The sequence below is a fragment of the Chelmon rostratus genome, chromosome 5, assembly GCF_017976325.1.
Source record: "Chelmon rostratus isolate fCheRos1 chromosome 5, fCheRos1.pri, whole genome shotgun sequence".
NCBI classification, from domain to species: domain Eukaryota; kingdom Metazoa; phylum Chordata; class Actinopteri; order Chaetodontiformes; family Chaetodontidae; genus Chelmon; species Chelmon rostratus.
The window spans coordinates 15,824,148-15,840,844 of NC_055662.1; the positions used below are offsets into that span (position 1 = coordinate 15,824,148).

General features: G+C 39.3%; 1 protein-coding gene across 1 annotated transcript; it reads right to left on the reverse strand.

Moving 5' to 3' along the window:
• Positions 1-350: 350 nt before the first annotated feature.
• On the reverse strand, positions 351-16,327 carry spef2 (sperm flagellar 2). The gene is made up of 39 exons (XM_041937421.1): positions 16,270-16,327; positions 15,556-15,658; positions 15,146-15,398; positions 14,706-14,876; positions 14,276-14,422; positions 13,753-13,829; positions 13,398-13,605; positions 12,926-13,114; positions 11,927-12,114; positions 10,744-10,915; positions 10,252-10,474; positions 10,021-10,095; positions 9,745-9,819; positions 9,564-9,604; positions 9,222-9,325; positions 8,752-8,999; positions 8,535-8,595; positions 8,273-8,427; positions 7,587-7,781; positions 7,042-7,175; positions 6,672-6,799; positions 6,337-6,475; positions 6,103-6,240; positions 5,746-5,891; positions 5,563-5,619; positions 5,332-5,395; positions 4,985-5,044; positions 4,807-4,882; positions 4,541-4,609; positions 4,144-4,282; positions 3,731-3,803; positions 3,415-3,571; positions 3,205-3,311; positions 2,788-2,970; positions 2,539-2,631; positions 1,575-1,745; positions 1,074-1,289; positions 665-787; positions 351-465 (listed from the first exon to the last, which is right to left on the reverse strand). Exons 1-39 carry the CDS (start codon positions 16,325-16,327, stop codon positions 400-402), a joined length of 5,082 nt encoding a protein of 1,693 aa, XP_041793355.1. The 3' UTR covers positions 351-399.
• Between the last annotated feature and the right edge of the window lie 370 nt (positions 16,328-16,697).

A 16,697-nucleotide genomic window follows, 5' to 3' on the forward strand; every position in this document is an offset into this window, starting at 1 on the left:
AGGCTTGACATGTAGGTTATCCTGGACAATGCACTCTTTGTAGCCACGACCAATGCTTTTCTGTGTCAGGGAGGTCATTAGAAAAACAAGTCAGTTAGGAAAACTGCTGGAGTGTATCAGGAAAAAAAAGCACGTAAGAAGGGTCAAGCCTGCCATTATTGCCAGATCAATTATGTTGTCATTCTAACCTTCACCACTTATCTACATACTGAAACTAGTTAAGGCAGCAAATCTATTTATTCAGTAGTGACGTACACAATACATTACAGCAAACATTTCAAAAGTGAAAGTAATGAGAATGCTTTAAAACAGCCAAAGCATCATCTTTTATATTTCCTCAGTGAAAAAGGTATTTGTGGTGCATACAAAAGTATATATGTGCCGCATATGTCTTATCATTTAGGAAACTGTCAAGCTGTTAGCCTCGCCTTCATCCTGATGGCCCAGGAGCAATTTATGAATGTTCTGAGAGACAAAGGGAGAGAGAGAGAAATTTAAGAGATAAATAAAGGTGAATGTAGGTGAATCCTCATGTGGGTTTGTCATCATGAAAAATAAGAAATGAGAATATTAGTGCACAGTGCTGTACTATTTTAGAGTCTCATTCACTTACAGACACTGTAACAGGGAAACAGAAAAGCAATGAGTTCCCATAGAGACTTACTACTAGTCGGTAGTGTGTTGAGGTCTCCATGAGGCTCTGGGTGACAGGATGCTGAGAGAGAACAGAGAACGGGACACAGTCCTCTGGCTTGTAACCCAGCTCTCTGAATACATGCACCAGGTGCTAGAGGGCAGCAGAGATGAACAGTATTACTATGAGGGAAGAGTTTCATGCTCAGAATTGATTTTTTAGTGTAGCCCCTCTTGCCTTTACAATGCAACAATACCTGCAAAAAAACACAGAATCAGTAATTTCAAAGGTTTACACAGCTTCAGTATACTGAGGATTTTTGTTCAAGAACTTGGACTTACATGTTTGATATATTTAATCAACCCATTATTTCTCTAATTAAATTAACCATTTAGTTATATATTTCCATGGAAGCCCAATTTGAACTTTCATAAGATACCTCAGTGTGCTCCTCCTGACTCAGGCAGCCTGAAGGAAGGAGGTTGGTGTCTTTCATCTTGGTGACTTTGTGGCAGATGACAGCAAGGAGAGCTGGGATGGATACTTCCTGCTCCCCCAATAAACTGCTTGATACACACAGAGTCTCTTCTCCCTTGTACACTCCATCAAGTTCTGTGGAGCTGAGCTCTGTGCCCTCTTCTATACTGGGCATAGACTGTATACACAAAACATATTGTCCTGTTGCAATAGTTTGTACTGAAGAGAAACATGAACACATTCCAAATCAAATGAGCAACTAGAAAACCCTGTCACATGCTGATACAACATCATTGTTGGCATTACTGAAAATAATATTTCTATTAAAATTGAGGACCATCTGAAGATGATGGCAACAGAAAATAATAATGTTTTTGTTTGTGGAAGATGAAGAAGAAAAAGTGCTTTTGCAATGAATTGCAAATGTGGCAAGTTCATTCACTTTGTGCAATCATTTACTCACCTTGACAAGATGGCTTGGTGAGGCGTGCCTGGGATGTTGTCCCAGCACTACACTAAGTGCTCTGATGAAGCCCTGTCTGGGGTTGGGGTCAGCTGCAAAGTACTGCAGCATGGACACATAGTACAGTCGAGGTGGAGAGAAAGAGTGGTCTGCAAACAGCTGGAAAAAGAACTAACAAGGAAGAACAGAGACGAATGTTTCAGCTGATTTACAAGTGTATGTTAGATATTACCTGCAGTGCAGTTCATTTGGTCATACAGTCGATTTAAGGCTTTTTGAGGTTAAGAACAAAATAGATCGCATTGTGATGACTGTATTCTCTTGTGTTTTAGATACATTTCTTTTTTTAATTATAACACTGAAAATATCTTGTTACGGCAGCGCGATCAATATCTGTGTCGTTCAGTCCAGCACTATTGAAAAAAACTTTATCTAATAAAAGAGGTTCACAAAACAGGTCTTCAAAACAATTTCCAGGTGTTAGAGTTACACAGCAAGCATGGTCAAAAAACTATATACATCTGTGCTGGTCTAAATCCTTCTAGCTGTTTCCACCGTAGTTTCAGTTCTGAAGTGTGTCAGCCTTTACGCATGCAATCAAATTAAAAGTCCAGAATCTAAATAACTGTTGAATTACCCCTTACTTACAGTAAACATTCTTTCATGAAATAAACAAACTAGAAATCACAGCATGCTAAATATATGAATTCTTATGTTGCTTTCAAATTATATTATTAATTATTTTAAATATTAATCATGGCTCTAACATAGCTTTTATAGTCATAGTTCAAAAAGCTGGGTATAACTGTATTGTACCTTAATGTATTTTTTCCTTCCTCCTCCATCATTGTCCAACTTTCATGTTGTCTATGTACCATGAAAACCTAAATTTCTCATTTTCTGGGAAAAAACTTTTCCTTCATTTGTAATTAAGTTGCCACTCATTGCAAGTACAGTAGTTTACCTTACGCAGGTTAGCCAGATGGTCATAAGTTAGAGGTTGAGAGGGGTCCTCAGAGACAGGCTGCGCCATGTCATTGGAAAACCACAACTCTGTCTGTTGAGAAAGAAGGCAAGATCAGCAATTCAAAATTCCTTTTATATTCAAGGAGCTACAGGGGAGTTTTCACTTTATACTACTGTATATGAAGTATGCACCAGAATCAGAATTAGAATTCAATGTGTACATCTGAGTTTGTGTAAAGACACTAACCTGCAGGTACTGTTCCTCGTTTATATAGCCGGTGTCACCAGTGTCCACTGCCTTGAAATGTTGGAGCGTGACCAGCAGCTGTGTTAAGGAGGGAAATGGCCAAGGGAGGGCAGCACTGAGCAAAAACCGACGCCAGTCTATCAGTTCATCGCCATCCGTTAGCAGAGATACAATCTCCGTCAACTGAAAGCAGGAGAGAGAAGGACAAGGCTCCTGTAAGCTATGTAATGTGTGTTTTATTTGGTTGTTTAGAACATGCAAGTAACTGAACAGCATGGTGCAGGAATGTTTTGTGTCTTGCTTGTCATTGACTGAAACTGAAACTGTCTACCTTGTGGCCTTGCTGTATTTGGTGCCATGAAGCAAACAGAAAATTATTGCCCAAATTTGTGTTTGGAAGAAGTCTTTAAAGAATACCTGTCTTTCATTCTTGTCAATCAAGGCATCAGGCAAGGTGTTTCCACCCATGATAACAGAGATAATATCTCTAAGTAAACAGGAAAACTCAAAACTGGACATGAGGCCTGTAAGTCACAAAAGAAAGGAAACAGATGGACAGATGATGGACAGCTTAATAGCAGGATTAACAGACCCAATCACATGGCAGCTTGTCTCCCCTATATGTACCTGACGGAGCCACAATGCAGAACTGTTTATGGAGTGACTCAAACTGAGTGATGGTCAGAGTAGATTGTGTGGGTTTCTCCAGAGTAGGTGGATGGGGAGGGGAAGGTGGGCTAGCCACCATGTTACAGTCTCCATTCAGGTAGAAGTCAGTACCAACCTGGAGAAAGAATATAGAGAAGAACAAATGTAGTCTACAGCCCATTGTCCTATGTCACACTCTGGGAGATCAATTCAAATTTCATCCTGCAGTTACCCTGTAACTAAAGAAAGGACGTGAGAGTGCATGCATTAATACATTGATAAAGTCATTACATACCAACACAAGCTCATTCTGCAATTTAGCACCAGCCTCTATGTGGTGGCGAACCACTTTTGATAGTTGATCGATACTAGAGAAAAGGAGACAGACATAGATAAAACATCAGCCATGTCTTCTGTGTATAATTACTGACAAAAACCCTGTTCTGTGACTTTGTTGTCAAGATAAATAAATAAAATCAGTAATACACTAGTCCAACAATTCAATTCTGGGGGCTAACATACATCCACCCAAATAAGTAACATTATGACATAACATGACATGACATGGCCATAGATGACAGATCTATCACACATTAACAAAAATCACTGCAAATAAAAAAGGAGCAACAATGCAGCCCTTTGCCATTGTAACCTTCATATTGATATCCATCTATATGGACTCCATCCCACACTCATACTGTACCATACCTCTTCATTTCTGCAAGATAGTGTGCTTCTAACCACTTCTTCATGCTGCTTAAGTTCTCTTCAGCTCTGCTTTGCAAGGATTGCACCATCGCCAGACCATGACCTTTCAGCAGTGCAATGCGGACTTTTGCTGCATTCTCTGGAAAACACATGCGCATGCAGGAAAACAAACAGGAACAAAACTATACAAGTATACTGACTATTTATACACACACACATACTGTATGTGCACATATGAAAACACACATGTGAATACACAAACAGACGCACCTGCATTTATATATCCTTTATATTAGAGAAAATTGACCACAAATGATGATTAAAGAAATTGTGGTATAAAGAAACTACTGAAACTGTGTGTGTGTGTGTGTGTGTGTGCGTGTGTGTGCGTGCATACCCTCGTGATCCAGTGCGGCAGCATATTCTTTATGTATTTTGTTTTTCACTTCTTGTTCATGACACTTTTCTTTGTTTTCATCATCAGGGATGGGTGCTGGAGGAGGGGATGGTGGACCTGGAGGAACAAGGAGGAAGATAATGATGCATACAATACATTCTAAGAGGGGCACTTCTCTATAGTTTTCTCAGTGCTTAAGAAACAAGACATGCCTTTCTGTTTTTTTGATGACCGCTTCCTTTTTTCTGTTTTGTTTGCAGTTGCACTGGCCTTCACCATCCCCTTTTGTTGCACTCTCTCCTCCTTCTCTTTTGTCTCCCCCTGGTGGGCTTCAGCTGACACCTACACACACACACATATATATAAGACATCAGGGATTGGGAAAAAAAACTATACACACCTCCATCATTTGTTCATGGAAACTCTGGTAAAACAGAGCATTACCAGTTTGTCGATGACTGTAAGTGCCTCCTCATAGTCAGAGATCAGTTTCTCATGTGGTGGCTAGAGAAAACAATGACAAGGGTCAGTATCTCTTACTATAGGACTGTATATGCATATCACCTTTAACTAAACTATAGTTAAAATCATTAAGATCCACACAGTACAACCTGTATCAACAAAAATAAACAAAAGATGGCAGGTGATATGGCAATCTATGGCAATCCTTTATGAGTACAAATGAGTTGGTTCTAAAATAGCAAAATCAGTTACAGACCTTGAAAAAGACTAAAAACTAAAAGAGAATGAAAGCTACATGAAGAGAGGCAGGAAATCTGACTTGATGTAACCTTGACAAGTTCAGTCTGATGCTGGCCATCCGTCTTAGAGACCTCTCCTGAGGAGTCAGGACGTCTGGGGAGGAGGGGAATACCAGAGAAGAGGAGCAAAATGTTTATGTGTATGTGTTTATGCTGGCAAGTATTTGGCCTCTGAGTAAATGACAACATCCATTTCATCTTTCAAACAGACTGCAGAGAAGTTAAAGGAAACACTGTGTGCAATAGTTGCTTCTCCTGTACAATTCAGTTGTCTTCTTGGCCTTTCCTTTGTCCACACTTGTCTTCGCTGGTTCAGTACTGGTGGAACAAAATAAATATTTTACTTTCTGCGCTCATCATGTATAAAGTATTCACAATTTTGTCATCTAATTTTATTATCTTGTATTAAAATGGCTAGGTTGCTTTTAATAGTGTGTTTCTTGCCTTTCGTCCTGGTCCGTAATTTCTGGCATGCCAAGTAGGGGGATGCAAACAGCACTGGAGGGTAGCTTAGGCAGCACCTCACTGTACATGCTCAAATAGTAGACCCTAAGAAGACAGAGTGTGGCCTGGAAACGGTCCAACTCCACCTATAAAACACAAACAATCTAAGGTAATGGTAGCTCACATGGAAGAGATACATAATAGACATACGTTCCTATAAACCATAAACAGAGAAAGAGATTGGAAAACACACTGATTAAAGGAAAATATTGTAAAACATGAGCTTATAAACTACAGAATTTAAATGACCAAAAATGTAACATTTTTGTTCAGGTTACACAGAAACAAAAAAGTTACCTGCATGAGTATAGAGTGGTGGTTAACTATGATCGCAGTGTGGTCCTCCATCCAGCCTTCACCCATGAGAGCAGCCCTCTCTTGCTCATCCTCCTCCTTACGCTTGTCACTAATGTCCCACAAACGTTCACACAGTTCCTGTACACACAAAAGAAGATCTCAGTATATTCTGGATCTTAATTTTTCTGCAGATTAACAACATTGGCATTATATTATAGTACAAGTTCTTCTTACATCCAGCCTCAGATGTAGTTCTGCTTTGGTGTCCTCGTATTCTCTCATATCATCAGGTATGCTGTTAAAGTCCTTCTGCCACTGAGACACTAGCTCCTGCTTCAAGTCTGGACGCCCCAGGTAATGCTTGTACTCCTCTCTACAGATGTAGGGAAGAGATGTGTTGCTAGCAGATATACAGATGTAAGAATGTATGTACAGACATGGCCATGTAGGTGATTATTAATCTTCAATTATTAAAATCAAATGTAAATTGGAAAAAAGACAGGCACTGAAAGGTAGCATACTACATGAAATAAACTGTGTTCACACTACTTCCCAGGCCTGCAGAATACCTGATGTCGTATAGGCGATGGATAATAGCAGTGCGTTGTGAGCGCAGCTGCTGCATCACTGTCTTTATGTTGTTCATGTAAGAGTCACACAATGTGTCCCAGTGGGAGCACAGGTACTCTGGGATCTCCTAAAAATAGAGATGAGGAGGGGAAAAGATGAACAAATCAGGGGATAAAACAACACAATACACAGAATAATGAAAGTGATTTCACCAAGATGTTATGAGACACGTATTTTCCCATAAAAAGCCCCAGTGAATGTTATGTTGAATGTCATCGAAAAAAAAAAAAAATTTCCGGGAGAAAGAGATTAGGAGTGGATTTCCAACTCTAATAAGCAAAGCAAACATAAATAGAAGTTGTATCCTACTGGGGGAAGGGGTTCATCCACATAGACCCAGTTGGATGAACCTGGGCAGGGAGAAGCAGAATTAGGTGGGTTCTTGGGGACTCCCTGAGAGTCCTCATTGGTCACTGAGGAAGTTGACGCCTTCCTAGAATGCCCTATTGATAAGCCAGAAGGAAAGTGCATAAATTAACAATTAAACAAAGTAAAATAAATCATATTTATTGAATGTTAAATGATCATAGTTTCATATTAAGTGACTTAGTCAAATAAGGAACTGATAATGACCGTATTTTCTGAGTGATTACAGTACTGGGTAAGTAATTTAGGGCCAAATCATCCTAAAATAGACATTGGTTATCATAGTTAAATTACCTATCGACAAATCAGTCAACATTAGTCAGTAGAATGTAGCATCCACAGTCATTATTAGTTGGAAAACGTGTATAAAACACATCACGTTCATGGTCAGAAGATATCATTTCTAAATCCTCTCTTTGAAGCAGGATTTCTTCTGTGATCAGAATTTACATTAAAATGTATGATCCACAGACTATGGGTTAAATGACCTCTGGGGGAGTGTGTGCTGGATTTGGAAAGGGACTTCGCACTTTGGGCTTTTTCCTCATTGAGGCTGGAATGGGACGCTGTGGGATCAGGAGCTTTGTCTGTGGAAGCTGTAGGTTGGTTGACAGGTGGCGGTGTGGCTGAAGAGCAGGAATCCAGAGCTTTTCCCTCCTCTTTAACAAGAGGAGTGGCGAGAGCTAACAAGGGAATATTATATATCGGAATATTGTGAGTAAACAATATATATTTGTAGAAACAGAAAGATTATTATCATCTGTGTCTGAAAAAAATAAAAACCTTATTTTAAACTAAATTACTACGCAATCTTATGGAACAATAAAGAAACTGATTCTGAGTTGGAATTTGAGTCTACTAACATTCAGTTAATATATATATATATATATATATATATATATATATATATATATATAGAGAGAGAGAGAGAGAGAGAGAGAGAGAGAGATACTTTATTTATCCCAAGCTGGGAAATTGCAGTGCAGCAGCAGCATTACACACAGTGAAATAAGTGAAAAATTGTGAAATAAGACTATAAAGAACAAACTATACATAATAAAATATCAAAATAGCAAGCAGTAAAAAATTACATACATAATAATAAAATATCAAAAGTAGCAAACACTAGTAATAAGAAGTATTGTACTGCAATACTGCAATGACAACCACTCACCCTCCTGTGTTTGCATCATAACTTGCTGCAGGACAGACTCCACCCTCCTGTAAAGCTCGTCCTCTTCTACATCTGCATCAACATGGACCAAAATGTTTTGCTTTCCACCAAACCATTTCTCTAGTTTTGGCCAAGTGTCATGAAATGCTGTGATCCTTGAGAGGGGAAAAGGATGTTAGATATTAGACACTCAGTCATGCAGTAGCAGTAATTAATTCATTCATCGGTGCAGCTTCCAATTTGATTCTTTTTTTTTTTTTACCTGTGTGGAATTTGTGCCAGATACAAGTTCTTGTCTGTGGGATGGGAGGTTGTAGCAGTACCTGTATGTGCACCAGGTTTGGGAGCAAGAGAATCACATAAACAAAAAAGCATACATTCAAATTTAACTGATTACTTGTGTATGTACACAACATCTGACAGATAATGTTCAGGTGCACAAAGATACATATCATTAAACTCCCACCACTGTAGCATACCCGTCTCACTGAATGCACGTCTGACCACGCACTCATCCGGGACATCCAGCAGCAGAGCCAGGTCCAGTACGGGAGCTGGGGATGTTGGAGGTTTGGGTGGATTAGGATCAGCAGCAAGGTCCATCCTGCTGCTTACATCAACATTTCCTGTGTCTACAGAGCCACCCAGGGCTTTCTCTAGCAGGTAGGCCTGGGTTATGTCCAATGGAAAGCCATCCAGGATCCAACCTGACTGAGCTGGGACCTGCCTTGTAAGGACACATTAACAAGCAAATATTTCACTGTTCTGAGAGTGCCTGTGCAGTTGTTGCTTGTTTATTTTGTCTACACTGTACACAAAATTAACATTGTATCATTGAGATTTCTCTGAAATACTGACTGATGTGACATGAATTATGGTAAAAACAAGACAATACAATTGACTGAATCCCACGTACAATAATTTCTAGCAGTACAAGTTATGTACTTACCTGATAGCCTCTACTATAATATCCACAAACAGCTCATTAGGGATGGCATTGCCTTTTCTCAGCTCTTTTTCTGCAGCTTTTCCCTGCATAGCCCTTGTAGACAGCTGGATAAGGGACACATTTAAGCAGGAAAAGAGTCAAGCATTTCATTCCAAAAAGATATGCATAAATTCTGGAAAAATGTAATTATTACATCCCCCTAAAAATCATTATTCTCTCTGTGAGGAAAGCTAATTTTAATCTGGTTAGTTAAATGTATTGAATACAGGTTACACTGTGACAAGTAAATACAAAACAGAGTCAGAAGATCACATGCAACATACTCACAAACGAGACACTTACTCTTAAGTCACTGTCTTTACTTTCCTCTTTAGCTTCGAGATCTGAAAAACAATGGCAATAGAAGTGACACATATCAAATCAAAGAAGCAGCTTATTGTGTTATTCATTTTTATTACAAGCAAGTAAACACACTGTGATGTGCAAAATAGCATAGAATACAATGCTGGGTTCAGTAACCAACCATGTTTCAGTGATACGGAGGATGTGATCAGTTTCTCATTGTCTTTCTCTTCCTGCTGCTCTGTGGCCTGTAGATTTTGTCCAAAAAAGGGTTGTTTAAAAATGTTAGGGCCATACATTTACAAGTTCATACATTTTCAGCAACAGCAGGTGAAACTAGTGAGATTTTATGATCCTGAAAAATCCCTTTAAAGCCAAATGATATGACAAAATCATACAAAATAAATAAAAAAGGATAATAGTGAAGTTACAGTCCCCTCATATTGTATCTGACTAACCTCCTCTCCATTCTGGAAAGCATTCAGAGCCTCCTCAATCAGCGTGTCAGCTGATAAGACATAGATGCCATGGGCTAAGGCAGAAAACAACATACTCAGCAACGAATAAGCCGTATAATCTTATTCCACATCCATTTTTAATATATAATTTCAATAAAAGCATAATTAAGTGGTGTGACATTGTGCTTGTGTGTATGCTTGCATCTATGTTCAGATTGCAAGCTGTGTACCTTCAGCAATCTTGGCCAGGCAGGTGGTCTTGCCAGAGCAAAACTTGCCAAGGACACAGGCCTTGAGGGTAAAGTGAGGAAATGAAGGTGAAGAGGGTTCCATGATGGGTTGAAGAACAATATTCCGCAGTTGCAGGACAACACGTCCAAGAATGTCGTTGTTGGTCGGAGGTAATTTGACGTCCCCTGCTTCCTCTGGCCATGCCCACTCACCTACCATGTTCTGACAAACATAACACATGGCTAAAACAACGAGGATGTTCAGCATTGAGACATTTCAGGGCTTCAGTTCAGGGATAAACTTAAAAACATAAAAAAATGTAGCTTGGTCGGCTTTCCCTACTTCATGTCTAGTAATCAGTATTAGTTTGAAAGTGTAGGTTTAACCAACAAGTTATTCAGTCTACACACACAAGCTACATGCATATGTGTGGGCAAACACTAATGTACAAACACTACTGTAAAAACATTACACTCATGTTTCAAACTCACAGTGTATTCATCATAGTCCTGGTTTTTGAGTATCTCCTGCTTCTTAAGTTCTACAGGGTCTAGCGGGGTAGAGAACTCAAACCCTGGCTGCTGGCCCTTTATCGGCTCATAGAGAGGCAGACCACTGAACAGCAATTCCTTCCACTCTCTCATCAGCTTCTCTGGAATCAGACTGGACAGGACAGCAGAAAAAAAGGACAGGAGGCAGGGCTAGACTTATTAAGTGGAATTGCGGTTAAAATGAAATCTGGATCACACATTTGAAAATGGTTTGACCTGTTTGAACTACTTAATTACTGTACAATACTTTTTTAATGCCCCCCCAATGTATTTAAAAGAAATTTGTTTTTTGATCGAGCCTGAAAATTATTTAACTTAACCATATTTCAAGAAAAGGTTAATCTAACCACGAGCAGAAGAGCTGATGTGTAAAATAGGACAGATATAGTATACACACATATAAAAAGTGAATACTGGGCAGGGTTCTGTGGGCAGTGCATGTCTGTGGAAATGATGTATTTGGTCATGAGAAGAAGAAGACAGGATGTTGACATCTCCTGATTTTATTTGACCACTGGTCATTTGTACAAAATTGCTTCCAATATTGGCAGATTCTTCACATTAGAAAGACTTCTGTCTTCAATCAGATGTCAATTCTTTCCTAAAAGACCCTTTTAAGTGTAGACAGAAAACAATTAAAAACAATGATGACAGACAGAAACAAACCAATGCTCTAACAGCATATTTGCCCATATATTTCCTCCCGTTGCTCCTGTTGTTATTAACTTTATTTTCCCCACTGTCTCTTGAGTGTATTTTTTTGAAAAGAAAAAAATCATTCTAAATTGAACAACCTTGATGTTATGTTTTGTGGGTTGAATGAATAAACGTGAACTAAAAAGAAATAAATCAAATTTGCAGACACAGAGCACTTGTAATCATTACTCTCTCAACGCCATCCCTCAGATCATGAAGTGGTCGAAGTTCAAATGTCTTAACAACTACAGTACATTCAACTCTTGAAATCAGATTTTCACATTAATTGCTGATAATAATACTTGGTAACTACTGAGACACAATTCAAAATTTTGACATTTTCATATACTCATTAATTGACAGGTTTCAAGCTCAAATACTGTATGCATATTTCTACTGCATCATTAAAAGCAACTGTGTTACGTACTTCCCAGTGAGCAGTCGATATTCTCCAACCTTGGTGGCCAAGTCCACTATCTGCTCCAAAATGTCCTTGCAGCTCGCAAAGTGCTTCTTGTATCTGGTCTGAGCTCGCTCAGCAGCAATCCTGTTACAGATTCCAAGCTCCTTTCTGATCTCTTCAGCATGTTCCAACTTAGCCTGCCGAGCCAAAGCCTGTACCAGGCCCCAGTCAAAGAATGGGATGAGTTGAGAGGGCATGACATAAATGTTCCTGCTTATCACCAACGTTAAGTGAAGTGATTAATGAAGAAAGATGAAAGATGTCACATAGGTCATTTATTGTGCAAAAGACGTAACTACTGTAGTGTTTTGTGGAAAATAGCCTTAAAGGGGCACAAACAAAGATACATCAACTTTTGTAATCAGTACTGATTACTGATACTGAAGGTTGCAGAAAAAAAGAAAGGAAGATTTGAAGCAGCTTCAAAGTTTGCCAATAAACAGAACATCAATAACCCATTAAAGCCTCCACTCGTATGTAGACTTAAAAGTGTGATTTTCCTCCTTAAATCATAAATCATAAAAGACTCTTTAACTTTTTAGAGCAAATGGAAAATAACCACAGCTAATCACACGACATTCTGCTCTGGAATTGCCTGACTAATTAGATTAAAAACAATGCAACAGCACCACAACCACACTATACGACAGCATACTGTATATTTAACACTGAAACCATGCTGAACCATGGCCTTCATCCTTTGTGAGGCATTTATCTGTACCTTCTTTTCAACTAAATCAGTCATCTACAGTATAGGTGTGATCACTGTAAGGTCATATAGTCTTACTTGACTATCTGTCTCTCTTAAGTCCCTGTCTCTTCAGAACATCTAATACCTTGTTGATACCATAAAAACTACCAAAATCAACCCTTTCCTCTCTTCCTATGACTATACTCATACTATCACAGATAAAGTCTAACTATAGACTGGATTTTTCTTCTTCTTTATTCATCCTATCTCACCGCCTCCCTCTCCAGAGCTTCCTGGAAGTCCCTCTCTCTCCGCTGCTGGTACTGCTGCTCTCTGAATAGGCGGTTCTGCCGGATCACCTCCTTCTGAGTACGTATCTGAAGGAGCTGAGCTGCCAAACGCTGCTCCTGCTGAGTCTGACGTGTCAGACGCTTCACCAGCTGCTCGTCTCGCTGTGCTTCCTGCAGGGTGAGATAGAGGTGGCTGCTCACTTGATTTATTTTGGGTTTAAATCATGAATGTCAAATAACAGACTGTGTGGGGACAAAGAGAATAAGATATGTAAGATTTATATAAAATGTATTTTCCATATGGTCTACAAAAACAAATAGATGAGTGGAAATGAATGACGAGAGAAATGTTATTCAGATAGAGAAACAGACTGTACTGAATGAATCTAAGTGTGTATTTATCTCTATTAATATTAGATACATTAACATTTCTCAGTGAGAGGAGAAGTTTCACCTCTCGTGCTTCATGGGCCTTGAGCTGCTCCACCAGGAATCTGTCTTGTCTTTTATCTCTCTGCTCACGAGCATTCTCTGCCAATCTCTGCCGGATATCCTGTATATACTTGCTATTGGACTGTAAAATCATCTTAGCTCCACCTCCAGGCATATCGCAGCCCTGGCTGCTGCCACCAAGGGGAAAATCTCCAGGGATGGGCTGACCACTAGCACTGAAAAGATTCAATTCACACATGTCATTAGTATAATGAAGATCTCAGGTTGCTATGAAAAAAACATTAATACAAACATTTAAAACAAATAATACTACATAAATACAATATTATTTTGGCAAGTGTTTCCTTGTCTTTCACCTTGGAGATGAAGAAAAATCGCAAGTAACCAGTTTCTTCTTGTGTGTCTCAAACTGTGCTATTTCAGTCTGGACCTTCTGCATGGACAAAATGGGAGAAATTGTTGTTGAGCATGACAGTTGCTTCAGAGGTAGTACTGCATACAGAGGGTCATCAGTTAATAATTCAAAGTAAAGAAAATCCCAGGGAAAACCTTGGAGTAGAAAGTGAATATTCCCCCTGTTAACAATGACAGGTGTTAGCAATAACAAACTATTGATTTTGCGTAGTCCTGGGAACATCTGAACAGACACAAAGTTCTTGGGCCTGATGTCTAAAATCCTGTAAGGGATGTTTTTATTGCTTATTCAACAGATACTGATGACCCGATGTGAGATTTTGAAGGGACTTGTAACAAGAGTTAAGGCCATTGTCAGCAAGATTCCACAAACTCGGTGGACACCATTTTACATCTTATCCTGTGTCAACAAGCCAAGTAAGTAAATTAGTAAATAATCACATCATGATTTAATCTTGATCACACCTGTGCTTGCTGTGCTCTGCGTTGTTGCTGATGTTGTCTCCTCTTTAGATTGAGCTGTGAAGTGTAGGGAGGTGGCTTGGGAACCTGGACAGTGGTGGCCTGGTTACAAGTCATGATGTCATTGTGCTTCCAGTGACACACCTGCAGCTGCAACATACACATTTCCCAGCTGTTAACAACATGAGCTTTCCTTTATTTCATCATCAAGCAGCTGGGGTTCAAGTTTAGGTTTATCACTCAGCAGAGTACTGCAGAGAGTGGTGACTGTGTAACATGTGAGACTGAGGAAAACAATATGTAAAAAGTCAAGTTGATAAAGATGTAAACGGTAGACTGTCTTAAAGTCTGATCACACATTTTGATCTTATGCTCAGTAAATACAGGGGGAAAGTATTAATATACTGTATTTTACTTTCCTGGTCTCCAGTACCTTCTCAATATTCTTCATTCTATGGACATCCTGGACTTTGAGTTGTCTCTTTTGCTGGATGGGATGGATCATCACAGACCTGTCACGCAATTGCTTGCATTTTTCCTCATAGTGCTGAGAAATTTTCTGCAGCTTCAGATCTGCATCACGTTTTACCACCTGATGCAGTCTCTATATAAAAACAGACAGAAAAAAACAGAAACAAAACAGTTTTTGTAGATATTGATGTTACATTAGACTAATAATCTTCTTTCATCTTCAATCTTCAAACATAAAAAAAAGACTGAAAGACAGTCAGAGTCGCCATATATATCCTTACAGTTTTTCAGCATTGGTACAGAGCAAGACAACTTATCTTAATATGTTTCTACAGAACAAACATGCTGTTGCACCTAACCACATGCATACAATACACATACATTATTACAGTCCCCCCTTACATCAGAGTAGATCTCATGCTCTTTTTTGTGCAGGCCAGCATTGGCTGCAGGCTCCATGATTTCCATCACTGTCCCGCTGATCTGTGCTCTCTGTGTCTTTTCAAGTGAGATGTAGAGTTGGTAAAGAAGGCGTGTGGCAACACCCTGCTTCTCCTGCATGAGTTCCTCGGCTGTGTTTATGTCGAAGGAGATCCCGAGTAAGTGGAGAGTAGGCTCAAGACGGGTAAAATTATTCAATTTGGAGATGGCGGTGCTATAAGAAAAAGTGTAATTAGCTTTAGTTATTATGAACACTTCCAATGAGCGCAGAATTAGGCAACAGTCAGCTATTTTTACAGCAAGAAAAAGCAAAGAAGCATAGACAGATAGTGTGGCTAGAGAAAGGGAGGGAGAGAGAGTGGTCAACTTACTCCTTTTTCATAAACATACTGAAATCGTTCTGCAACTGATATTTATGCAGAACCTCCCCAATTAGGTAACCACTGGAGAAATTCTTGGCCAAGGTCTTTGGGTCTGTAAAAATGAACATGCAACCATTTACGCAGACGACATTTTCAACATGTGACCATTTTGCAATGTTGCTTGCAACATGAAAAATGATGGATTATCCATTGAAGTAGGTTATAACTAAGTAAGATAGTAGGTTACACTGACCTAGCTATGTAGGCTTTTCAGGTTTATTCCAGAAATACTCTATACTCAAGTTAAAAAAATAACGTTTCTCATGATATCACCTACAATACCAATCAGTATCTCTTGCCTTTGTTAATAGGTTGATAATTGCTTATCAACTTTAATATGTAACGTTACCTTCTAACATAGCTTACGTTATTGACTTAGTAAATTCACACGCATTTTGCATTTCATTGTGACAAGGCAGGTTAACGTTATTCCTTATCCGAATCGAAGGGCTAAGGACACAATAACAGTACTTAATATGCAGTAAGTTAAACATTCTGAAGGCCCTTGAAGCAAATTGTGGTTTGATACCGGGCTAAGTAAATAAAAATTGACTTGACTTGACTTCAAAGTAGTCACAGACGTAACTAACTAAACCAGTGAGTTGGCGTTAGCATAATTTCAGCTAGCAGGCAGCTTGAGGCTGTAACTTTAGTCGCACTTACCAACAGCTTGTGACAGCCGCAGCTCCTCGTTCAGCCACCTGCATAATATATCCGACATCTTCTTTCTATTAAGTTCAACTCAGACGATAGACTACCTAATAATTTAGATGTTACTAGATAAAGTATGGCTCTTTAGCTCGCTAATGACGGCTAAAAAACACTCACAAATAGACGAAACCCAAGTGGTGCACAGTTGCCATGGTGACACGCAACTGGATTTCCCAGCGTGCTTCGGGAGGGCACTCATGGGAGCGGGCGGGCCCTGCTGACCCTGGATCAGTTTGAATTTTTCACTCAAATTAAAACAAATGGCGATGCAATGGCTGCAAACTGATCCACATTCTGCACAAGAACGCGATATTTTTAGCAAAACTTAACTGCGGCCATCCTTCATTATTCAGGAAACGAAAAGAAAAGGCTGAAAAAGG

Coding starts and splice junctions, on each gene's coding strand:
- spef2 (XM_041937421.1), bottom strand. CDS start 16,327: ATGTCGGATATATTATGCAGGTGGCTGAACGAGGAGCTGCGGCTGTCA. Junction 9,326..9,563: donor GTAAAGACAGTGACTTAAGA/GTAAGTGTCTCG, acceptor TCCCTTATCCAG/CTGTCTACAAGGGCTATGCA. Junction 2,971..3,204: donor TTGACAAGAATGAAAGACAG/GTATTCTTTAAA, acceptor TCCTGCTTTCAG/TTGACGGAGATTGTATCTCT.